This window comes from Emydura macquarii, unplaced genomic scaffold (assembly GCF_026122565.2).
Source record: "Emydura macquarii macquarii isolate MOO-44397 ecotype Brisbane River unplaced genomic scaffold, CSIRO-AGI_Emac_v2 contig_3240, whole genome shotgun sequence".
Lineage (NCBI taxonomy): Eukaryota > Metazoa > Chordata > Testudines > Chelidae > Emydura > Emydura macquarii.
This window is the reverse complement of record NW_027133377.1, coordinates 7465570-7492137: the sequence shown is the minus strand read 5'-3', so window position 1 is coordinate 7492137 and position 26568 is coordinate 7465570. Positions and strand designations below refer to the sequence as shown.

Below are 26568 nucleotides of genomic sequence, written 5' to 3'. Positions count from 1 at the left end.
TCGGTTTTTCTGTTTCCATTAGATATTTTTCATGCTGCTCTATAATTAAAATGCTCTGCTCTGCTATATCAACATTCAACTTTCTCAAAGGGTGCCCATGCATAAGACACAGATTGGTCTTACAGGGGATAAAGTTAAATATGTAGAAAAGGTTACTGCACTAATCATGGAGGTTTTCAATTACCTAGTTGACTACCCTGACATTGGTGCTAGAGAGAGAATTTTAAAATGACAATATTTTTTCAGACAGACAATTAATATTGCTGCTTTTTTCCCTTCCTTCCTTTTTTACACGTTACTGAATAATCAGCTTCTGAGACTATTTTGGATTATGTGCGCAGAAATGAACTAGGAGTGATGAATTGGGTATCAGTTGTTGAACATCCAGGATCTAGTGATCATACTCTCTTTAGATTTAAGGTACTTATGTGGGTACTGTAAAAGGTAATAAAAATATTTAAAGTAGAAGATAAAATATTAGACTTTCAAAAGTAGATGGAGGAGATGTGGAATGAACTGAATAAAAATTGAACTAGAGTCCTATATGGCATTGGAAATCAGCAGTAGGGAAATATTCAAAAATCACTCATGGAATACAGCAAAAATAGCGAGAGTCCTGTAGCACCTTAAAGACTAACCAATTTCTACGGGCGTAAGCTTTTGTGGGCTGCAACCCACTTCATCAGATGCAGAAATTGGTTAGTCTTTAAGGTGCTACAGGACTCTCGTTGTTTGTGCTGTATACAGACTAACGCGGCTACCCCCCTGGAACTTTTTCATCATGGAATACTGTCTTTTGGAATTTAGCATTAAAGGCTGGTTATAAGACTATATGAAAAGAAAGCATGTGGAGCCAAGTCATAAGTTACTTTGCTCCACATGTCCCTCAGTAATCCTTGGAGGTGTGATTTCAGCCAAAAAAAATGGCTTGCAGGAGTCAAGCTGCAGAATATTGATAGCAGGGATTCCCTGTTGTATGTTTTCCATTAAAATGCTGGGGGCTCTCTGAGAGCAGATTTTTTTTTTGTTAGATTCTTTGTGTACCCCCTGTGTTCCCAATGAAATCATTAGGCAATATCGAGGCTCATCGTGCATGAAATATATCCTTTTGTACAGAGATCTGGGGAACGACCTTCAATGAAGTCCTTCAGTGTCCTATATTCAAGGTGAAGGGTGACCTTTTATAGCTTCCTACAAACTAGGAGCTATCCAATTTGTGGATCTGAGAATGGATCATAGCGTAAGGACTATTTTGCAAGGTGTGAGTTTCCTGAATCTCCCAAGGTAGTCAGTGGTTTCTGCAGGTGTTGCACACATTTGAAAATCCACCTGAAGTATTAAATTATGCAGTCAGTCCCCTTGCAGAATTCCCACATCCTATATAGAATAATAGCTATTCTATGCATGAAAACTACTTCAGAATGGAGCTTGTCAATGCCTTTGGTGGTTCGCAATGATGACCCAAATGGATTTGGGGAAAGAATGGATGGAGAAGATGAACCTCAGTTAGGATCAGTGTGCCAGACATTTGATTGTTTGCCCAAATGGGGTCATGGCCACTATGTAAAACAATACATTTTGTTTGCAAGTGCCCAGTTAAATCAAGATTAAATAACTTCAGGGAGGATAATACCTCATGCTCTTGGCCGTCTGTTGTATAAACTCCCATTACTGGAAAGCCTTGACAGCTGCTGTCCCTAGTCCAACTGAACTTCTTATTGCATAGCTTGTCTGGCCATAAAGCAAAGATCATTACTGCTAAAGATTCTGAAACCTGTTTTTTACAGCTGCAGTAGCCTGTTTGCCAAAGTTTAGAAAGTGGATAACTGTAACTATATTGAATTCTTGTAAATGCCTTTTGCTAGATATTAGAACAGAGGACAGGGACAGGAGCCTTTGTGAGTAAGGTACTAAACGAGGCACAGGAGATCAGAATTCTCTTTCCAGCATTGCCAAAGATTCCTCTATAATCTTGAATCTCAGTTCCCGTCTTCTGCTTCTATGTTGTATCCTTTCCTCTCACCCTTTGTCTATCTTGTCTAGTTAGACTGTAAATCCTTTGTAGCCAGGACTGTCTTTTACTATGTGCTCAAATGTGTCCTTTAGCCAGTGTGTATCATTGAATGGGAGAGGAGAGCTACAATTCCTTGTTCATTTCCCAGCACAACTACGCAGGACGTACTGCAAGTCGACAGTTAGTATTCTGTAAAATGCTTTCTTTGTCAGTTTAACTTGCCTTGAGAGAGAAAATGAACACACACTTATTTATCAACCAGAGTGATTTGCAGTTTTCTTTTTCCGTGCATGTACTTGATTTCTGGCTTTAAGGGACACACTGAAAAAATCATCACAGAGTAAAGAAAGCAACCTAAAGAGACAAAAATGATATGAGGCATCTGGGCCATTTTACAAGCATTTGTAAAGAAAATCTGTAAACAGAAAACTTACATTAAATGCCTCAGACTTAAAAATGCATCATAAGCAAGGACACTTGAGCAAGTAATTCACAGTGTGTGGTAAAGTACTTCTCTTTTCACAACCCTCCAGTGATTCAGCATTGCTTACAGAGTGATTGCTAATTGGAGAAGGAAAAAACATGCTTGAAAAAAATATTATCTTATGTGGTTGAATAAACCTAAAGGTTCAGGATTATTCAAATTCCAAGATGTTTTAGACACCTGCTTGATTGATTGATAGACACTTAACACTTTTTTTTTTTTTTTACTTAGTTTGTAAAGTTTCTGCTAGCTTATAGTCTTGTATTTACTAGGAGCTTATTCACGCAACAAGGGCAGCAGAGATGACATATTTATGCTTCTGTGTCATTCGTTGTTCTCACTCACTACTTGACAGAGGGCTGAATTTGCAGAAGCTTCTTTCTGTCAGCTGTGTTTTGTTTTGGGGACAGTGAAAAGGAGAGAAGACCAAGTGAAATTAAAAGGGAGTTAGAGAGCTTCTGAATGAAAAAACGATTTAAAAATAATGAGGGTTTACAGGATTAGCAATGGGATGTAAAGCTATTCATGTTTAGTGTGCCAACTGAAATCTGGCTCTGGGTAGTAGTGACCAAAGCGTATTGCCATTGATTAGCTGCGGGATGATGTCTGTGAAATAATACTCTGCACTCCCATTAGTAGTTCAGTGCAGTTGCTGGTGAAAAGGTGTCAACCTCCCAAAACCAGTGCTGCAGTCAGCACTAATTGAAAGCTTGCTGACAGTCACAGCAGAGAGGCCAAGGGCTGATGTGCCCTGGAGACTGAACTTTCTCATTTTCTCTTTCCAAACTGGAATTCAGGCACGTTGGCAGAATAGTGTAGGGAAACTTGAAGTGCTCTGTGCTGTATTTTTTCAGTAGTTAAAAGAGATACTTCACAGTTTCCAGAACCATCAATCCAGCACCTTCTGTCGGCACCAAATTTATACATACACATCTTTTAAAGAATAATAATAATAATGAGTCAACTGTGAACCTACGTGTTTTGGGTTAGAAATTCATAGAAGTCATTTAAACAAAACATTTGTGTTTAAGGATAACGTCATATTATTCCAGTTTAACAGGATTTGTAAGGAAAGCAAATAAAATGTCATCTTTTTCTAACTGCAGTGTAATGGGATAAGAGAAGTTGATGAAGTCAAAGCTCTATGTAGCTAATGTAAAGCGCAATGCATGCTTTAACAACTGTTTTGAAATGAACCCAAGGAAAAAAGTAAGTGTGCATTAGAATTGACCACTGAGCCTCCATTTTTCCTTTTAAAATAAAATCAACACCATGAATTCCAAAGTTTTATTTATGTAACAGACAAGGGGAGTAAAGCAACATAAATAGCAATCGTTGAATCGTGTAATGTTCATGTAAAATCCTGGTGATTTTACTGCTGGGCTTATACAGTCAGTATTAACTTACTCTCTATCCTATTCAGATTTCGGAACCCCCTCCTTAGGGTAAATTCAATGGTACTGCTCTCATGTGAATGTCCTGTAGAATTTAATAGAAAATGACACCATTTCTACAGGTTTTTAATCATCCTATTAATTTAATAGAAAATAATATACCTGCCACAACAGGATGGTTTGTTGTTAAATGCTGCGGAGAGTTGTTAAGGCTGCTAAATTGTTACGGCTGCTGTTTTTGAAACTCCAGTGTCAGCTGCGCTAGCAAAGGATGTAGTTTACTGATTCAGCAGACCTTGATGTTGTTCATAAGAACACACCACAGGCTCAGTTTGGTGGCAATGGCGCTCAGCCAGGTTTATTATCGACAAAGTGCGGTACTAGTGCCCCATAGGAGCTACAGGTACACTAATACATGTACATCCATGACATGGTACCCACTTAGTCAGCACACCAGAATGCTGTCCCCTCAGCGAGTACAAAGATGCCCTTTATAAAACTGTTCCTTTTATACATTGATACAAACAAATTATGAATTACACTCCAGATGTTAGTTACCACCCTTATCCTTGTGCCTGCTAGGTAGAACAAAACATCCTCATCCATTATCCTGTCATTCCTTCCTTATATTACGAGGAGTCGATATGTTCTTGTACCATTTCTTATTAATGTGTTTACATAGTTGAGAGATCTGTGTGTTTTTGTACTGTCCTCTCTTGTCAGGAATGGGCTTGCTTGATTAGTTGACACCTGGTGCGTTGCTATTTTGCCAAGGCTAGGTCCGGCTCTGGTCCACAGCTTTTGGTTTATACTGTTATTTATGCTTAGGGCTCTAGCAAGGCCTACATGGTTTAAAAAAAAATCTGTGGAAAGAATCCCATTTGCTACTAAATTCTCTTTAAGTACAGAGTAATATTTATAGAACTTCATTAAAATTTTATTAGAACTCTGTTTATTGCATGTCTGTTTAATTCTCTCAGACTGTTCCCTCTGATAGAAGCTCTGGATCAAGTTGCTGAGATAGCTGTTGTGGAAGCATGGGGTCTCTGTCCCACATTTCTATTGGTCTCCTAGCATACATTTATTTCAAGTGTGGAGCCCAAGGCCGCATTTGAAAGTGGAGCCACACTCTCAGTTACAATGAGTATCCATTGTCGTCAGCCTCATTATATCCAAATTTGGTCCTATGTGGAAATAACTTGCATACAGGAATGTTATAAGCCTTTTATAGATCCAACTACCAATGAAATCCGTGTGAGCCTTTCTATTACCTTCAGATATAAGTGTGGCAAAACTTAAAAATCAGACAGCAGTGACCTCCTCCCTCCTCACTGTCTATATTAATACTTAATGAGACTCCCCATATTTCTTATGAATGAGGAAGAACTGGTATCCAAAGATGAGCAAATCTCCTGTATTTGGCTAAGGGGGATGGCTTCAATGATCTAACAAGTCTCTGTCATCTCTCTCTGTTACACTCCTTATATCTCTTAATTTTCTGCATTTTGGAGGTGTAAAATAGAAGTTCAGACATGAATTATGAAAGTGATACATTCCTTCTTGCAGAACCTGGACATTTGCTAAGCATTGTAATGGAACAGAACCAAAGAGGGGTGAAAAATGGTGAAACGTGAATAGTTTCAGAGCAAACTCCTGCTTATCCTGCCCAGGTTTGTGAAAGTCTGGGTCAAATGTTGCCCTTGATCTGTGCCTATGACTTGATGGGGGTTTCTGCAGGCACATATGGGGATAGGCTTTGGTCCTGTCTGCAGAGGCAGATTAAGATTTATTGGGGTCCTGGGCAGAAAGAACATTTGGGCCCACTGCACCTCATTAAAAATTCTTCCTTCCCCACTTTTTAATATGGGTGCAGTTTGGAGGGCAGGGGGCTGTGTCCCCCTCCCCCCCCCAACTGCAAACCTCAGGCAGGTGTGGAGCAGTGCCAGCAGGAGCTGTGCTTTGCATTTCGGGAGCTGATCACCCCTCGCCACCCATGAAGTGCAGCCCCTGCCAGCGGCACCAGTCTCTTACCAGTGAGTTGAGGGGAGCCTTACTTCCCCCTAACTATGAGGCCTATGGCCCCACCTCTCCTTGAGGCTTTGCCCCCGGGCCAAATCGGAAACCAGATTTGGGCCATGGTAAGAGTCGCTCAGGGAGCTTGGGCTGCTGTGGGGAGCTCTGGACCCTCCATCTTTCCTGGGCAGCATGCCCTGGGGGTGAGGACATGTGCTGGAGGCTGGTCTCAGGTACCCCAGTCCTCCACCCAGTGCAGGTGGTGGGTCTTGGGCTCCCCATGGTGGCCTGGGCTCCCTGGGTGACTCTTACTGTGGCCTGGCCAAGGGGCGAGGTCTTGGGGAGAAGGGAAAAAGCAGGGGATTGGGCCACTGAGCGGCCACTGGCCACTTCTACTGAGATTCCAGTCATCCTGATGGGGCCCTTGGGGTCCATGCATTGATCCACCACTGCCTGTGTGTTGCAGCATTATTAGCTCTATGAAGTGTAGAAGCTTGGACTGCTCATTGACATCATCATCCAGAATCCTTTATTACTGTGGTTGGTGATATACTGGACTCTGAACTCCATAGAGGTTGGGTGTAACTTTATAATGGACACAGAATTCTTTTCCACATTCTCCCAATAGTAATTTTGAATCATACAAACATCATCTTTAAGGGCTCCACACTCACTCCACATCTCTGAAGTTTATCCAAAATAATCCAAACCTCTGGTCTGTGAAACTGAGTTTGAAATGTCATTAGGACACTACTTTTTTGCAACATTTTGAAGATTTGCAATTCTGGTCTCAGTCAAAATAATCACAGGAACAACTTTTCTCATAATATTTTGGTGGTTCCAGTTTAGGTCCAGGCTGGATAAAGATTTATATGGATTTTTATTTTATCCACAGACGGGTCACCTTTTAATTTTTAGTAAGCACACACAAGTCAATTTGGTGTCAGGAGAGAGAAGGCATAGCACTTTTTAACAACTGTATGATCACATAGTCTTCTCAGTCATCCACAAACACCCAGTGCACACGGGTCACACACAAAGATTAAACCAAGTGTTAGTAAAGTCACTTCTACTCTAACATCACCTCATTTCATAAACATAGTCTCCTGTACTAGCAACATTTTTGACTTTCCATGTCCATTTTTCACATTTTATACCAAAGAAAAGCAAACCATAAGAAAGGATGGCAAACTACAGGCAAGAGCCTGAGTGCAAATAAAATACACTGGCATAGTGATTGGCAACTTCTATAGTTCTCCTTGTAGAATGTTAAAGGTCTTCCTTTACATTGCTTAATGTTGTTATAGATGTAAAAAAGCGTGTGATATAGAGAGAGAATTAGTAAAACAGATTATTTTTTATTCATTCTATTAAAAAGAAAATGTGATATTCCTTCCTTCCCCCTTTGTTCATTGAACTTGCTTACAGTAAAATAAGAGAGCATTTTTCACACAGCAAAATTACTAACAGGCTAGGAAAAGAGTCCTTTAGTGACTGGATCTTCCAAGAAAATAAGACTTCAGTCGTGTTTGTTAGATAGTACAGGAGCCATTGGTGAGAAAATAGAATAGTCATTGTGCTTCACATCCATTTATATGGTAATACTGAACCATTTGTGGAAAATTGGAATAGAATTATCAGCAAGTCAATACAGCAAATTTCTCAGTCAGCAAAAGTTGTGCACATATCATAGGAAAGGATATATGAAATTTAATATATAGCCTGTAAACAGAAAATCCTTTCTCATATCTAATAATATCATGGCCTGGATATAATTAACTCCTTAATATCTACCTGTTTTACTTAAACAATCTGATATTAATGAAAAAAGCAAGCTATATCACTCTTTTTAAAGAGTGGACTTGGCCGTGACAAGTATTTTCACTTTGTAATCCCCTCAAGAAAATCAGCTATAGTTCAAATACAAAGTAAATCCTTTAAAATGCTATTGGGTTATCTAGACTTAATTCATTTTCTAAAAGTTCTCAGAGCATCTATTGGTTAATAGAGATGCCTTCTTTAACATACAAAGGCTGATTATTGTTCACTTTGATTGTGGACATTTGTAATCCATTATTTCTAAAGCTCCTCATATTCTGAATGTTCTTGGGTAATCTATCAAAATGCCCTCTACAGTCAGTGTAAGTGTATCATTTAGGGTGGAATTTATACCGGTGCAGAAGGTTTGCCCAAGATCCACTGCACCACTTAAACTTCAGACTGTGACATGCTGAGTGTCTCCTTCAAGGTGATAAATGCCTTTAGCTCCCTTGGGATTCAACCAGATTAGGAAAACAGGTCAAGGTTAGGTTTGGGTTAGTAGACATACGTTAATTAACTCCAACTTGACCTCAGCCTGTCATCTTTATCTAGGTAGGTCCTTAGACATCACTACACAGGAGATACTTTGAACCTTGTGGGGACTGAGTAAAGCAAAGGACTTTAACTGCACATTGGCATGATTTTCATTCTCATTGATGGAGGCTGGGATTTTCAAAGATGCCTAATAGAGTTGGACACCCAGCTCCCAGTGAATTTAAGTGGAATTTAGGTTCCAGAGTCCTTTGAAAATCCCAACCTTTAGACATTTCCAGAACCAAATTGTATACACTTCACAGTGAAGTGCAAACAACTGACCTTGCATCTGAATGCAATCCTGAAATACATTTTCAAAATTCAAGCATGTAAATTGTTGGAAATTAGGGCAAGCTTGGCTCATATAAGGAGAGAGGTAAAAATCCGGCCTTTGTCCTCCAATACTATAAAGTCTCCTGTGAATGGTGCCTAGTTTACACAAGCTGCTGACAATGACCCCTCTAACCTTTGGCAGGCTGCTAAAGTCAAGAAGATAGGCAGAGCTGGCAGGGGTTGGTGCCTTGATTTTTCATGGAATTTCCTTTGGCAGGACTCCTATTGAGCTATGCCCATAACTTTAAGCTGTTTTCCTCTGACAGGACTCTTGGGAGATGGTACTGTGCTGCTTCCCCATTTCTCCTTAGGAAAATCCCCTTTTAGATGCAGCTGCTCCTGAACTCAGAAGAGTGTACTAAACACAGAAGGGACTGGGACTAGACTGAAACTGGCATTTGGTAGTGGTGCTAGCATGACTTATGCACTCTGCTATTACACGTATATACAGTTTGATGGGGTGATGTCTCACCCTCCTGACCCAGCAAAGCAAGCTGGACGCAGAGTGTAGCAAGTTTCTCTCCCTTCTCCAGAGTGGTGGAATGGTCATGTTGTCTCTACCCACCTCAGAAGTCCTGGCTTCTCTTTTTTAGACCTTCTTTAGTTGCTCTTCATTGTACATTTTCTTGCATTCATGTGCCATTCTCCTGAAGCTGCCTTTGATCTCACAAGGTGCAATGACAAAGAAGTCAGCTGTGTGGGGTTTGCTTTCATTGATCCTGAAAATCTAGCCACATAAATGTCAGTCAAAGGTGATATGGAAGCAGGAAAACCAAATCTATTATATATTTGTCAGTTAGACCTGCTCTGAACAGGGTTAGATGACACGGTTTTTGACACAGGTGGCAGCACTAGTAGTGCTGTCTTACTGTTTGCAGCATGAAAATGTATTGAAAAATAAAAATTCTAAGGTAGACTGTATAGTAGTGAACAACTCTTGATCCATCTGTAGACTATACCAAGTGCCTGTTGCTGAAGTGTTGGTGTTCAGGGAAGAGTTGAGTTTTGTCACATTTTCTGTGGACTTGCCTTTCCTCAAACATTTTGTTTTCACTGCTTCCCTTTCGTATCTCCTTTTAAATATTGTTTTGTTGCAGTTATGCAGAAAGATTTGGCCCACAGCAAATTAAATTAGATTTGCATGCAATTTGGGAAGCACGGGGCACTTTATTGTTTTCATGTGAATTCTGTAGCCCATAAATTTGATAGTTTGTTTATTTTTTTCTTTAGCGAGACCAGGTGGGCGAGGTAATAAATATATTTTATTAGACCAATTGCAATTCTCATTTTCTTCCTATTGTATCGAGAAAACAATATAGGCATTTTCAATGGATTTGAAAATTACAGTCCCCTGAATAGAGATCTCTGTAGTTAGGTTATCTAACAATTTCTGTGACCTTTGTTTGAGAAGCTCTTACATTGCCATAGTTTGCAGCTGGTCTTTGAAAATCAGTAAGAAAATTAGCTGTGGAAACAGAGAAGTGCTTTTTCTTTGTCCTATGAAATCACAAGCCACTTAAACTAATGGGTTGAAAGTAGTCTTCTAATGGTACATTCCTCAGTTTCTAAGTGCCCAGTCTGAGACATCTGGGGCCTGATGTGCAGAAGTGCTGAGCACACACAGGTACAGGTGAATCAATGAGAGCTATGCTTGGTAGTGTGGGTCAGCAGAATGAACAGAGGGTTAGGAGCCAGGAGAGTCTTGGGTTCTCATTCTGGCTCTATCATGGGTTTACTGTGTAATCTCAGGCAAATCTTTTTGTGTCTGTTTTCCCATCTGCTAAATGGGGATAACAATGGTCTCTTACTTATTCACACTCAAGAAAAAAATCAATGTTTGAGAGGCACTCAGATACTATAGTGATGAGCACCATAGAAAAGCCCATCAGGAAATGAATGAGTCTGTGTTTATTGCAGTCTTTGGGTGGTTTGTAATAAACAAGGCAGAGGCTGCTAATTGAATGAGCATAGGTGTTCAACAGCTGCCTCATTTCCTGAGTGCCATCCATTCTGAGCACTGAATGAGGCTGAGATGCTAGGAAAAAATATTATGTGATCATGGAAAATCCAGCCTATGTCCTGATCCAAAGCTCATTGAAGGAAATGGAAAGATTGCTGTTTATGCCACTGGGTTTTGGGTCAGGTTTATAGTCAGTTTTTTTACTGTTTTCTTGTGCACATGCTTGTTCTGTTTAGGAGGGACGTAGGCGAAGTGAGTAGTGCAATGCTCACTAGATAGCAATTAACTCTAAACTCCCATTGTAAGTGTTAAGGATTATATCCATGTTTTCTGAATACAGGTTCTGCTTAAAGAAATGTATTATATTAAATATGCCAGATATAAAGAAGAAGACTGCTGTTCTTTCTGATGCAAAATTATCATCATTCAGTTACATAATACAATTTCACTAGATCAGACAAAAGATTACTGTTAACACTCTACTGCCTGACTGAAGTTAGTTCTGTTCTTTCAGAGGATTATTCATGAAACATCCCCATACATGTATGATAGGAAGTTTGCTATTAAACGCACAGTTTATTTAACTTAATATTAACTTTAAACTAATAGATTTTTTTTTTATATCCGGAACTTTTCTGCAAATGTCCTACAAATAAAAGACTAGTAATTCTACATGGAAGTTGCTTTGTGGTGCATAAAAGGTACTTTTCATAGCTGCATGTCAATGTTCTGGACAAAAAAAAAGTAATGGCATAATATAGGATAAATAGCATTGAAATATATAAGATATGTCAATTTGAAATACTTTACTCCACACAGAGCTGTTAAGTGATTCCTGTGATAATACATGGCAATATTTTCTACATGTAGAATGTTCTTCGATAGTTCCATTGGCCATTGAATTGAGAGGACCATATATTTGATCTATGATTTTGCAATGTGATTACAGGGTTATATAGTCAATGAAGATTTTTTTTCTAACCCTCTGAATTACTTCGGTACTCTTTCTTTTGCAAGTTCATCCTGATTTCTTGGCTTTTTTCAGTGCTTCTTTTCAGTATTTCACTGGCTTGCTTTGATTCCTTCTTATGTCCACCTAGTTCTTTGCTTTGTGTTTTTGGCTCTTTCTTGTGTTTCACAGTTTTTCACTACTTCATATAGGGTTAATCCCTAAAGCCTTCTTCACTGATCTTTCTGAAAATATGACTTTGTGTCTTTTGTTGCAAATAGCAAATGACAGAATAGTCTTTCTGCAGATTGTCCCTTATCCTCTTCATCACTCATTCAGTTCACTATTCTCCTTGATAATTCCAGCTGTTTCTAGCCTTCACTAATACTCCACCTTGCTTCGCTGGACTTCACAAATATTCAACTGTCCTCCTTTGTCCACTCAACGCTTCTCTCAGCCTGCTGATATTTTCCTTTCTGCTATTCTCCTGTTATGCACATTATATTTTCCATTTCTTCATCTTTTCTCCAGAGTTCACCTGTTTGTGTCCCCTGATGTTCTGAACTGGCTTCTTTACCCTCTCCTTCCGCCATTGTCTATAATGATCATATTGTATTCAAAGATCTGAATAGAGTGATTTATGGGTGAAGTCAATAAATTGCTTTTGGTCAATACATGTCTGTAGTAAGCAGTATATTTTAGAGTCACCGTCCTTTTGTGCTTAAGCGAAATGTGTAATTTACTTGTACAGTTTCAATTCAATAAAATACATCCAACAAAGCAAAAAAAAATTATTCTCCACAGCATATATGCCCTAATTCAGGACAGCACATAAATATATGCTTAAATACATCCTGATTCAATACAAGTATACAGGATAATACTCAAATACACATTTAAGTATAAGTTTGAGCAGGTGCTTAAAGGTAAACACTGTCTTGAATGAGAGCCATCAAGAATTACCTTAGTAAATCACATAATGAAGAGTGAAAGAATACTCTCTAGAAATAACTATGGGGCTGATAGCATTCTATTCCATTGCAACCAATATAAAACAGAAAAAAGGGGCATCTCTGTAAGCTTGTGGAGTTTTCCCTTCATTGTTCCTTCAGGGGTAAGAGGTTGGCAGCATTGCAAACAATCTGCAAGGAAAACACAGACCTATAGCTGTGGATCTTGAGGTCTCTGCATGAAGAACTACTCCATATATGTTGGTCTCTGATACTGTCCCTGAGGAGCCAGGCTGCCATCAACTTCCCCAGTTGTGCATCTCTCCTATGCCTTTCACCAGGGAAGGTGAGGACAAATATTGAACCAGATGTCTGCTAGATCATGCACCACAGAACAGCTGTTGTTTGGCTCCATTTCCCTTCCTTCGTTTCATCTTTCTGACAAATCCCTATGGATTCGCACATGAAATGTGAACATAGAGGGGTCTCCTGAGGACAGTCCTCTCTATGGCCATTCTCCATACCAAGCAGCAGAGTGGAGCATAGGGGCAGATGTTATTTATGAGTATGGGATAATAGTCTCCTGAGATAATGTGTTTTCACAGTGGAGTGAATAAAACTGAAGATAGTTGTGAAGAGGGCTGTGAAGAAGAATTTAATGCTAAATTGTTCCGAAGTTGTCCATTCTGGCAGAGCTTAAGGGGAAAGTGAAGTATACTGTTTCTTCTGTCTATTCTGCTTTATTGCTCCAGGACTGTTACAAAAGAGTGAATTGCAAAAGTGAGGACAGAACTGTTAAAAACATTGCTGAGTGGATGATTTTTTGTTCATTAGCCTTGGCTTTTTTTCATCTGATGCTGGAGTGAATTTAAAAAAAAAAATGTTTCCAGAAATAAATCTTTCAAGCAGGTGAAGCTTCTTTAGTGTGTCTGCTGCATGAAGGAAACATCTTATTTTTAAAAGTGGCTGGTTTGCAGATGATTTCTTTTCAGTAATTATAAGGAAGATGGATTTTAGCCAATCAAAGCAGAAAACAAAACACAATAATGCCCCCTCCAAAAAAACGGCTCTGAATAATAGGCAAACTCTACCTATACACTGAGGTTGCAATATTAGGGGCTAATTCTGCACCCATTGAAGGTAATGGCAAAGGTTCCATTGGCTTCAATGGTGCAGAATCAGGCCATAATATTTTATATCCTCCTGTAACCCTCTTTGTATGAATTTATATCAGTGGTGAGCACTTAACTCCCTGAAGCCTCCTTTGAAAGTCCCTCCCTGTAATTCTTTACACAGGCATAGCACCTTATACCAAGAAAACACTGACTGCTACAGAACATCACAGGCTGTATATAGAGGGCCCCGTACACTCAACACTGAAATGCAGCCCCTCACTCCCAATGAGTTGGTGCGTCTCAGTCCGATTCCCAACAGACTGCTATTAATATAGCAAAAACTTACCACCACTACAATTGATAACCTCATTAGCAGTTTTAGAAAAGGGGCCTATGGCATTGCATATTAATGAGAGCACCCGTTAATGCCACAATTACATTTATTTTGACTTTTATAATATTTTCCTGCCTCACAGGATAGCTGTGGATTAATTAATTCATGGTTTTATAGTGTTTTGAACATACAAAGCACTATATAAATGCTAATTATTTTTGTTATGACTATTTCTCTCTATATATTATGAGTTTTTGGAAATTTAGTCATATTTTTAGACCTAAGCTAAAGGCAATAATGGTTAATATATATTGGTGAGAAATTCATTTATGAATTTACATGAGACTTATTTCCTTTTAAAAATCATATTGGTTTTTGGAATGAGCCATTTTCCTAGATGCATCTTAGAATGCGTCTGTTCTCTCCATCGGTCAGAGTGCAGCTTTGCAATAAATGCACACTGAACAAATGTCATTCTAATACACCAACATCCACAACAAAACATGGCACCATCTACATTAATCATCTGGTAGAACAGAAATAAAGAGATTAGGGTAGGCTGTTGTCACTTAATGTAACATGCCTTCATTTAACTTTGGATAAGTGCATCAGCTTTGCCTTGGCAGTTTTATAGAGAAGGAAGACCACTGTCCTGTGATACCAGCAGTATTCCATTTAATTGACATTATCACCTGCATTAAAGACCTGGCATCCCTTTTATAGATAACTATGCCCCCTGAAAAATCAGTGATTAACCTGATTTTTGATAGAATCTGAAAAGCTTACTTTGGAAGAAAGACAGCAGACTATCATGGTCAATTTATTTATTCTTTGTGGATGATCTGCTCAAATTAACACATGGTTGGAAACTGATAACTGGTTGTACGTCTTTTAACCATAGCAGTTAGTTACTAGTGCATCAGCACTTGAGTTTTCTCTTTCACAATTCAACCGGCTAAGATTTGGTCTACACTGCGGGTGGATTTTGGTGGCAGTCAAAGGGAGATATGCAAGCTATATAAAATAGCTTGTGTATCTCCCGTCGACTTCCTAACTTCTTCTTACCATGGCATTCCCATTGCACTGTGCCAGCGGGAAATGCCCTCTGGTCGACACAGCATTACTCTTCTTGTGGGGGTGGGTTAACAGCGTCACCTTGCGGATCGATTGAGCGGGTCTCCAATGCCGCTCAATCGATCCTGCAGAATCGATCCTGCACTGCTGACATGCTGCTGGCAGCGTAGATATACCCTAATTCATGCATTTTCCCCCCACAAATAATAGCAGCAGTTTTGGTTTGCCGTGATTCATGGAATCTTTTTACCATATTCATTGAGTATTTGGACAGCTGCCATTCATTCCTCACTAGTCTCAACAGCTTAATGAATTTTAGTATGAAGCTGTGTTCATCCAAAACTTCATACTGGAATTAGAAGGCTTAATTTATATAATCAGGGAGCAGAAGCAATACCACATAACTGAGAAGTCAATCAATACAAATAATGGATAACTAATAGGCAAAAGGCCAGCTCAAAGTTAATGAGAACTTTTCCATTGACTTTCTGAGGCACGATTCAGACTGTAGGAGAACAATTCAATGAAAATATTTAATACAGACTATTTGGCAAATTATGTGACTGAAATTGAGATTGAGTATCAACAAAATGGAGACTAACTTTGTAATAACTGTTTTTACTGAATAGTTTGACCGGCTGTCATTGCCCCAACACTCCCTTCACATACCTGTTAAAATTCCCTTAAGTTTGAAGTCCTCCTTTTTCTGTTCACATGAATAGAGTGCCGGCCCCAGGACATGAGTGCTCTCTCATGATGTATGTCATGCAAGCTATCCAAAGCACAAACCAGGCAACTGGGCTCTCTCTCTGTATAGAGTGCTACCTCAGTAGAAATGAATAGGGTCTAGATTTAACACCCCAGAGTGGATAGATGAAAGGAAGAAACCAACTCTGTAAAGACTAAAGAACTGATTAACAATCCTTTGACGCACATGGCAACTGAGATCTTCCACAAGAATTAACCACAGGTGGGGATTTTCTTGAACCATGAATTTGCATATAAAAGGGATGTTGGATTATAGAGGATACCAGAGTACATTACCAGAGTGTATTCAACATTATTGAAAAATATACAGACATTAGAAAGGGAAATATTACATATTACATATTCCAATCAAAATCTATGTGACCAAACTTAAAGGTGGTTGGACTTCTACTGCATCAAAGGGTGAGTGGATAATTTTGCAATTATGGAAGGCAGTGTAGAGGATATTTCTTAATTTAACAGTCTAAAGTCTAGCCCATTCTGAAATCACTTGTTGGCTGTTTAGTGAATGGTACAATGGTATCTTTCAAGAGGATTGATAACTGGCTAGGTCCATCAATCCATCCAAATTAGAGTCCCCTCAAACTAGCTTTGGATCTGAGCCTGGAGGACAGCCTTCTTTAACTGATAAGAGAGGATTTTTGCCCCTGTAGGCCTCAAAGAAACAATGGAATAACTCCTCAGCTAATGTTTTCAGTTAAGGTAGGCTTTTCTCCTCCTACTTTGTCAGATACAATCTGATATTTACCAACTGCTCAAAGTTAGATAATTCTGAATGTGCATTTACCGGTCTGTCTTGTCCGGATGTCAGCAGCATCCACTGTTTCATAATACATTTCATATTCTTCACATACACACTCATATTAAAAAAACATTATCTTGTAATTGTATAGTCTCTACTTCACCTTAGCACCCTTCTTTCCCTTAACACTATTATCTCTTGAGAGACATATGATCTATGAATAGCAATCAGATGATTTATTTCACTAATATATCACAAGAATGACAGTTTTCTCTAGTGATACATTGTTGTAATAGCTCATCAGCCTGGCTGATCATTCTCAATAACACATCAAAGTGATACATCACAGTGAGGTGTCCTGATAGAATATTCTAACAATGACACCTTTCAAGAATATTGGTGGAAGGGAAAGACTCACTTATAGAACTAAAGATATACAGTCCAGAATGCTTGCAATTTATCCTTTCTCTTCAAGGATTTCCTGCCTTCCGGGATGAATCCATTGAGCAACAGGGAATTCACTTACTTCCGTCCCCCCACCCCCACCCCACCCCGCCACCCCAAGCTATTCTGTACAATAGGTGGAATTTTAAGGCTCTGGGACATCTCTCAGATGTCTCTTATTTTTAAAAACCTCATTCAGTTTTCCATCAAAGTTAACTATGTTGCACATAAATTTGGTGTCTCTTCCTTTTGTTGACATTACTTGCATCACATATAGAGAATCTTGAAACTGAGATAGCATTAATAGTTTTTGTGCATCCCTCATTTTGTCACTTTTTTGTATTTGGGCCTTGGCAGGTTGAACTGGTAGGTATGCTCCAGGACTGTATATATTCGCTTCTTCCAGAAGCTGCCTGAGCCCTGTGGAGTGGGTTGTAACATGCATGGGTGGATCTAACTTTGCTATCTCATTCCCATTTAGACAACCTTTGGGTGGATTCTGCTGCACCTTTATCCCTATCTGCAAAGGCTACAGACAGTGTGGGAGTGCTCCTGAATGGTCTTGTTCTCTTCAGGTAGCATGAAAGAGCACTAATCATGTCAAAGGAGTGTGATTTCATTTCTCCGTGGTTTGAATGGGGTAGTGGAAAGAAAACTGGAAGGTAAATCAACTAATATAAGTGAAAATAAGAAACAATATTAGGCAGGAAGTTGAGGTGTGGGCTAAGAGTCACCTTATCTATATGGAATGTTCTGTAAGGGGAACCAGCCATAAGGTCCTGATTCCCCATATCCTCCGAGCTGATGTTATGTGTACTAAAAAGACAGTCTTTACAGACAGGAGGTAAAAGGAGGAGGATGGTAAGAGCTTGAAAGGGGGTCCCATGAAGCCAGATAACTCTGAGGTCCCAGGAAAAGGGAGGGGAGGAAGCTCCCAGATCAGGGAACACATGAATAAGACCTTTGAGGAATCTAGCAACTATAGGAATGGAAAATGTGGTATGTCCCTGAACTGGAGAATGGTGTGCAGATATTAGTGATAAATTTACACTTAGAGAGATGATGGATAGTCCCAAATGTTTTAGAGTTAGCAGATAATCCAAAGTAGCAGAAATGAGAGCTGCCAAGGGAAACTGATGATGATGTTCTGCCCAGATAGAAAACTTCTTGATTGTGGGGCATAAATCAGTAATAGAAATTTTTCTGCTGTGTACAGGTAGCCTGACTGGTTGTTATGTTGATAGATTCACTAGATCTGAGTACCAGAACTGTTTGGGCAAAGCTGGGACAACCATGATGATTGAAGTTGAATCTTATTTCAAGATTCTTGGTATTAATGGGATTAATGGATAGACATTTATGAGCCCTTGCACCCATGAGATGAGCAAGCAGACTGTTAGGAAGCCTGGCTTCAAACCCCTTCTGGAGCAACAGGTCTGTGGCAAATAGGTCTAATTTTTGACACCACCGCTATGGAAAGATGCTCTGCGGGACTGAGTCTTTTATAATCCAGACGTAATAGTCTGAGAAGCATCTGCTGAGCTGAATCCACAAGGGCATTTTGCAAGCCTGGAAGAATCTCCAAAGTATCTGCCATGTGTAATAAGATTCTAAATCATCCAGTTGGCAAGGAATAGAAGGGATGACTGCCTCACTTGGTGAAGAAAAAGATATTGCTGTTGAAATCAATTGACCATCTGTCTCCTGCGGGTGCTCCTTCTGGTGCAGATTATGAGATTGTACAGTTTGACCCTCTTTAGTACACACACAATGTCATATAGGGAAGAGGGATCTAATTCTTGGGGAGAGGGGTATTGAAGAAAGGTTTCTTATCTGACTGCATTTCCCAAGGAGCATGATATGGCCAAAATTGTATATTGTAAGGGTAATGGGCTTGGCAACCAGGGTGAATGTTCCCCAATGAGACCCCTGTGATCTGTTTTTTATAAGAGCAATCCCTGGATTCCCTATCAATCCTCTAGGGCTCATAAATGTGAGAGTGGAGTATGTGTGAGGTGGGGGGGAAGACCTCCCTGCTGTGTCAGAAGGGGATGAAAAAAATGAATATATTTCTTCCAAAGGAGGATTTTTCCTATTTAGTGTTTTAGGGTGCGCTCAAATCCCACTCTGGGTTTCAATAGTGGAGCTCATCGGGCACATGCATACCAGAAGTGAAATCCATGTGGCCAGTCACTCAGAGAAGAACACTGTAATATACCACTCCTTTCTTGGAAGCAGAGACACTGAGGTTGTGGAGCCAGCAAGGAGAGATGTCTTGCTCCTGGTATGGTGGCTGAGCCAATTGAAAGTGAACCAGGACCATATCCTGGGAATCTTGGCTATTTCCACATTGTCTGAATCCTTGGTCCTCATCACCCACAGGATGGCTATTTCCCCTGCCAAGCAATTCTTGGGGGGTTTCCCTCTTGCTACATGTCCTGCCTTTTCTGATAGATTGTGAAAGCCTAGGAACATAAAATTAACGTTGCTTAGCGTTCTACTAAACTATATGATATTTTTCCATGTTTGTTGTCATTTTTCCAGAGCAGCCTGCTGTGCAGATGCTGCTCCCAGTAACTGATTTTTCCCCCTTTGTGTCAAAGGGTGGGCTGGGCCCTTTAAAAGGGAACTGGGCCAGCCCACTTGTGCCTCATTTAATAGCCTTGCAGTGGGCCCTGATAGAGGACAGCATCTATCTATATAGAGCTGGTCTCTAGAGAGCAAGGAACAGGAAGTTGTGGCAGAGGCTGCAGACAGCAGGAGGCTCCTGCAGGAGATCCTTGCTTGGGGGTGGGGAGGGGAAAAGGTTTGGATCTGGAGGCCCACTTAGATGCTGTGAGCATGTAGAAGATCTCTAGGTAGAAAGGCCTAGGAATTCCTGCAAAGATAAAGAGCAGGGAAAGACTCCAGGCAGGAAGGGCTGAGGGTAGATGCTGAGATGTTTAAATAAATAAAGAAAGCCAGGTTTTCATGTACTTTGCAAAACAGAATAAGAAAAAGAGCTCAGATTTGGTGCCTGCCAATCTGGATAGTGTCCTGGATAAGGTCCCTCATGATTTTCAGTTCAGAGCACCATGCAGGAGGAAAAAAGGACAATAGTAATAGTCAGTATAACTGTGGTTGACAGATTTACTGGCAAGAATTTGCAAAATGAAGGAAAGAAGAAAACAAAAATGTAGGTTATATCTGGGGGGCGGAGAGGAGGGGGTGGAATGTTTCCTTATAATGAGATCTAACAGTCAATGGAAGTATATCCCAAAGGCAGTGGTGGAAGCTCCATTGCTTGAAACACTATGCAACTTGAATAGCTGAAATGCCACAAAATATACAGTAGGGAACAATTTGGCCCTGACAGGGAGATGGAGTAAGTGATTTGATGAGCCTTTTCTGTCACTAACCTCCAAATGTCTATTAAAATGTCTACAACCATTTTAATCAAATGCTGTTTTTTAAAAAAAATTCTTCAGCTGAATATCCTCCTATATAATATAGAATCTCCTCCTATATATAATAGTCAAAGGTAAGTCATATTAGTACTGGAGCATGTGAAAGAAACAAGAGAGTAACAAGTCCATAGAACAGTTTATTCCATTCAGTTTCAAACACAAGCACTGTAGAAATTAATGTACAACAGCAGTGTTAAGCATACAGAAAATTAGCTGGTACAGGACAAACATAATCCAATCATATTTTACAAGGGACACTCACCTTTCTTCTAATAGTTGATTTATATGCTCCTGTGAAACAGGTAACTTAATTGTTCTCTTAAGGCATTCAGGAGTTATCAGCTGTCTCTTCACACATGACCTTATGTGCGGTATATAAAGTAGCAATTATTTTCAGATTTCCATGCAAATTCTTAGATTTATTCATTCTTTTTTTTTTTTTTTTTAGTTGAGGATGCTGCTACTACTCATATGCTCTCCTGATAACAAAGAGTCAAAGCATTGTCCTGGAGACTAAATCCACAATGACAGCTGCTTTTGTTGTGCCAAATTCTGTGATTCATGCATAGTGCTTGGTGATTCTTAAAAAGACAGACAATCTACCAGACTTTTTAAGTGACAGCTGTGAATATCAGTATACCTGTGTGACATGAACATTTGGTCCAGTTTTGGAAATTGTTTGGCTATAGTCATACAGGCTGAATTTAAATTACAGGAGTAACTCTTAGTTTGACAGAAGGTAGCATTATCTGCTGTTCTGTGATCAAGCAAGGAGGCTGGCTGCAGCCAAACTGGTGAGGACGTGATCTGGGGACCTGTATGGGAGATGTAGACTCTTAGGGGCCATGGAACACAGTACCAGTCTACAGGAGTATGCTTGGATGGTGGTGGCTGAGTTAAAAAACTCTGCAGGTCCACTGTAGGCAGAAGAGAAATATCCTGGCCATGGGATCAACGGCAATCCCATGGCTGAAGTAGCAGGCAGAGAAAGCAGTTCCACAGGGAGAGCGTTTCTACCTGCACCCTCTGTGGAAATCCTCATTCCAACATGCAGCAGATTAATTGGACTCTGAAGCCAGAGTGAGGTTTGATTGATGATTTAATATGTGAAAGCTATGGATGCTGTGGTATCCTATGAACTGAGGAATTCTCATATCAGTTTGCACCTAGGGTTATCTCGTCCAATGGCCTGTCTCTGATGCTGGTTGGTACAAATGGGATACACTGAGTGTGAGTGGTACATTCTGTGCCTTGATGTGTGGATATGGTATCTTTTAAGGCCTTTGCTTTTACTGCTGAGGGATCTATTCAGACCTCTTTTGATAGCAGGCGCAATCATAGCGGGGGCTGAGAAAGCATTTGAGACTCAGACCTTTTCTTATCTCCGCTGAATTGTTTGCCTACATTTATTTCTTTTAGTTGTCAACTTCCATACCTACATCCACTACTTGTAGCAGAGATTCATCGATCAGTGAGCACCATTTTATTAGACTAACTCTAAATTATTAAGCAGTGGAACAAGCTTTCACAGGAGACCTATTGACCCTTTTTGTCAGTTAAAGCAGACATTTTAAAGTTTTATGTGAATTGTGATAGCAGCTTAGTGTGAGAGAGGGGAAGATTTCCCTCAGATGTCATTACCTTAGCAGGTACATTTATGTTAACAGCATAATTAGGTGTAAAAATTCCAGAGACAACGACATTAAATTCTGTAACAATTTGAGACAGACCTTAACACTGGATTTGACTATACTGAAAAAGACAATGGGAAAAGGCATGACTAGTTAATCTAAGTAGATTAATACAGCCATGCTTCTGACAAGTCAAAGGAGTATGTCCTGCAAGATAAAGAGGTCATGGCTAAGAGCTTCTTTAGGCATGCAGTGGGAAGCAGAGAAGATGCAGTGTGTATGTATAAATAATGAAGCTTCGTAGTGTGGAAAGGGGTAACGAAATCTACCAGGGATTTCATAATAAAGGCAACATCATGCAAGGTAGACCTGAAAAGTACATTTTGCCCTTAAGTGCATTGAACCAAATTTTTTCATCCATCTGTATTTAAATAGTGGGATAAGCTGTAGGCATTGGGGTGCTTTTTTACAGATATGTAATAGTGTCGCTTTCAAGACTGCAGCCTTTAAGAAACCAATAAGGTTTCATTGCTCTAGGAGATAGCTTTAATGTGTGGAGAGTGAGAGAAAAAAGACTTAAATACCCTAACTGTTTACATTTTCACAATGGGAGTTTAGTTTTCTGGATGGTCAATAGCATGTTTGTGAGCACTGCAAACCTCACGCATTTAGCATTCTTCTCTAACCCACGTATTCCACGATGTGACTCTCTTGCCCTTGTATCAGGTATGATGGAGTACTAGGTCATTTAGGTTGAGATTTTCAAATCCTCCTAAGGAGTTAGAAAGCCCAGTTACCATTTAATTTTAATGGGAATTGGACAGCTTTTAAAACCTCAGGCTTTGGATTCCAGTCCTCATTGTTGAAAAAAATGGTTGCTGATAGTTGCTGGTGAACACAGGTGGTTTTACGCAATAAAAATCTCTAACAAAAGGGTTAAATATTTATTGTAACAAGTCAAATTATTACCTAGAAAATAATTACGTTGACTGGTTCTGTATTGCTTTGCAGCCTGCAACATCATTATACTTTTTCAAAGTGACTGGAAAATGCTAATAAATCAGACTAGTAGCATTGACATGGCTACAAAGATTTCAAGGCAGTGGAGGAATCAGAATTTGTTAAAGATACAAAAATGGAAAAACAAACAAAATTTCTTGTTAATCTATCTTAAAAATGGAAACTGCCCCCTTACCTAGTGTCCAAATGTGTAATGGTTAACTAAAACCAATTCAGTGTACTGCAGGAAATATAATAAGATTCTTATTTAAAAGGTCAATAAAACTGATCAAAAAATTAGTGAGAGAGACAAAACTACAGTAAATGCAAGGTCTGAGGTGTCAGTTATAACACTGGGGTCAGGACCCATGATGCTGATTTAGGAGAGCATTTTATTCAGGACAGTTTTTAAGCACATGCTTAAGTCTCATTTAATTGTAGGTAGGCATATATTTATATACTGCTCTGAATAGAGGCCCATATTATTTTCCATGTGTCATGTCAACTTTAGACCTAAATGCAATCAGGAAAATTTAGTGGAAACTTTGTAATCCAGGAAATGACTCACCCTAGCTAATTGTTCTTTAAAGTGATCAAAATGGACCACTTTTTCCCCACAAACTCAAAATGGTTTAAAATGTGTTTTTACTTTGAAAAGTGACACTCTAAAAATGGCATTGTGAGGTTTTGTGTGAATTATGTCTCAGTGATTTCCATTAACAAATGTGCTCCCTTTACAAGTACAAAGATGTTTTTCCCCAACTGCCAGCCCTGCAAACTCAGCCTGAGAACTCAGTCAAGCTATTTTTTTTTCTTCTTGCCTGTCATTGCATCAAATTTCTTCAAGCTAGACTATGTCCACATATAAACCTCTGCAGCTAAATGCCTTCTAATGATTGCTTCAGTGACATCTGTGCATTCCTATGGCTTTCAGGTGTAAATAATCAGAGTTTAATCAACAATTCTGTTCATAACAACAAGAGTTCTGTGGCATTTTAAAAACTAACAAATTTAATTTTTGTAGGCCTAAGCTTGCATGAGACTCAGCTTACTTCAGGAGTCTCACGAAAGCTTATGCCTACAAAAATTAAATTTGTTAGTCTTTAAAGTGCCACAGAACTGTCATTGTTTTTGCTGTATACAGACTAACACGGCTACCCCTCTGGAACAATTCTGTTCATGGTGCTCTAAAAGGGATAGTATCTAGTTCTCTTCTATCTGTTGGCTCTGCCTGATTAACAGATGTTTAAAAATTCTAAATCAACAGTTATGACTCTGTATACACACAGAGAGCAAATCTCTTATGTATGATGGAGCCATTTTTCATAGTTACTTCTCAGAGCAGAACTACACTTTTAAAATATAAATTGCACGAGTAGGGTTTGCAAGTAAAAAATAATGGATTTAGATGGTGCCTGAAATGTAGTTATCACCACTAATTTCTTCTCCAAAGAGCCATGCTATTTGATGAAAGAACTATCCAGCTGTGTTTTAGGTATTGTCTACACGGATGGAGACACCAAGAGAATTCATCTGAATGAACTAAAAGTGTGAATTTAAAGTGGATACGTTAATTTTGATTTATTTTCCTGGTGTCCCCATAGACAAGCCCTAAATTGTGTTAGACAGGTATGGTTGTAATGGCCTGAACTTCATATTCCAATTTTCTATTCTAAGTCAGCTTTGCAGTAAAGGCAGTTTATAAAATAAAAATAAATGGTTTGTAGAAGTTCTATTTCAAAGACAGGTTTTGTTTTCCCTCCAGGTTTACAGATCAATTTTCCTTTGTCTTAACATTGTACATATTATTCAGTAAGAAGAAAATTCAAACCTGATTTTTGAAGACTAAAAGTCCAGTTTATAAAATTTAAGAAAATAACAGTCAGAAGTGTAATGATCTCCAGAGGCACAAATCTCTTAATTTCAAGGCACCTGTTTCCACCACATACTGAAAATTAGGATCTGTAGAAATTTTGAAATATAATTGAGACATGTCAGTAGGAATAATAAAATGTCCAAAAAGCTATGCCAAGTTTAAAGCTATTTGAGAGTAACTTTCCATGGTAACAAAATGACTTGCAGAGAGGCCCCAGATCAATACATGGAGGGCAGAAACTAAACAATTGCAATTACCATGATTCAAATGACTTCCAGACATTGGACTATTGCCAACTTACCATTGCTGTGTTTTCCTCCATTAATAGAAATTCTGCATATTCTCAGGACCATTGCAAAAGTGATATTTTATGTCTTCGACTTGTCCTATTAATTTTATCACCTATAAATTGAAATTCAGATTTGTTATTGGAAACTTCCATATCATACTAAAGAAAAAAAATCTATATGCATGCTGTGAGATTAGGTTCCTAACAGAATTAAGGAATTTGGCAAGTTTGTAAGTGCAAAACTCCAGATATTTCTTCAAAAGAAATGTGCCTGCTAAAATGAGAGATGTATATTATAATTCCAGTTGCGTAGTACTTATGCTGGTAATGCAATTTTATTTTGCGGAATGGAGTAACGGGACATTCAGTGGGCTATATTCAATCCTGGTACAACTCTGTACAACATAATGGATTTATACCAAGGGATGGAGTTAGCCCACTGTGTCCTTAGAATTGTTGTGTTTGATATTGCAAGGTGTGAAGAGACTCCAGAGAGGGGTTGAGAATCTTCGAGTCCTATTGGAGTTCATGGGGGTTGAGAGAATTCAGTAATGTAGCTGGCTGCAGCCATGAGTTTGCTTGTTCCAGATGGCCCTTTTTGCCTTGCTCCACCCAGGCTTGCATCAAAGTCTTTCAAACAAACAAAATCCTTCATAACCAATTATTTTCCTCCCAGGTAACCCTAATGGGGCATAGTTTTCCAGTCTTCTCCCACAGCTTGGAGGCCAGGGTCAAAAACACCCCAGTCCTCTCCTTCTGTCTTTGGAGCGATCAGCAGGCAAGCAACCCTTCTCCTGCTAGTCTCTCCCCCATTGTGAGACCCCAGGATGGGGGGGGGGGGGGGGAAGAGGTTTCAGAGCCTGGGCTCCAGCCTGAGCCTGAAAGTCTACACTTCAATTTTATAGCCCCACAGCCCGAGCCTGAGTCAGCTGACCCATGCTCTGAGACTTAGTTCTTCAGGTTTTGTATTGTAATGTAGACATACTATATAAGGTCTGGGGCCCTTAAAGAAATAGCAGCCCTTTTTCTTCCCCAGATGCTTCCCACTTCCTCTCTCTCTCAGCATCTGCCTCCACTGCTCCCTAGGCCTTCGTCCTTTTCAGTACTCCTGGAATGGGATACCCTGGCCTCCCAGAGTATATACCTGGCCTTAAAGGGCTGATATATTCTATGATGAACAATTTTCAGGACTAGATAGATCCAAATATATATATATACTTGTTTAAATAAGTGCTTCGTCATTTTCTTGTGTGGAACTGTGTTGATTTACACCAGCTGGCTCTTATTGTTTTAGATCTTTCAATTTATACTTAAGCTGGTCATATTCTGTGCTGCTGTAAGTGGGTGCAGCTCTGTTGAACTCAATGAGCTTTTGCTGATTTACATCAGCACAGAATT

The 26568-nt window shown here is 39.4% G+C and overlaps 1 protein-coding gene across 5 annotated transcripts in view; it reads left to right on the top strand.

The window, feature by feature from the left end:
* LUZP2 (leucine zipper protein 2) overlaps positions 1-26568 on the top strand; it is a 299712-nt gene that overhangs the window by 103392 nt on the left and 169752 nt on the right. For 3 of the 5 annotated variants that reach the window (XM_067532097.1, XM_067532094.1, XM_067532098.1), the window contains exon 1: positions 17505-17591. The exons of the other annotated variants lie outside the window; for them this stretch is intronic. In XM_067532097.1, the coding sequence (XP_067388198.1) occupies positions 17527-17591 (65 nt within the window). In that variant the 5' untranslated portion in view covers positions 17505-17526. Of the gene's footprint in view, positions 1-17504; positions 17592-26568 lie in introns of those variants that run through there. 5 annotated transcript variants of the gene reach the window in all.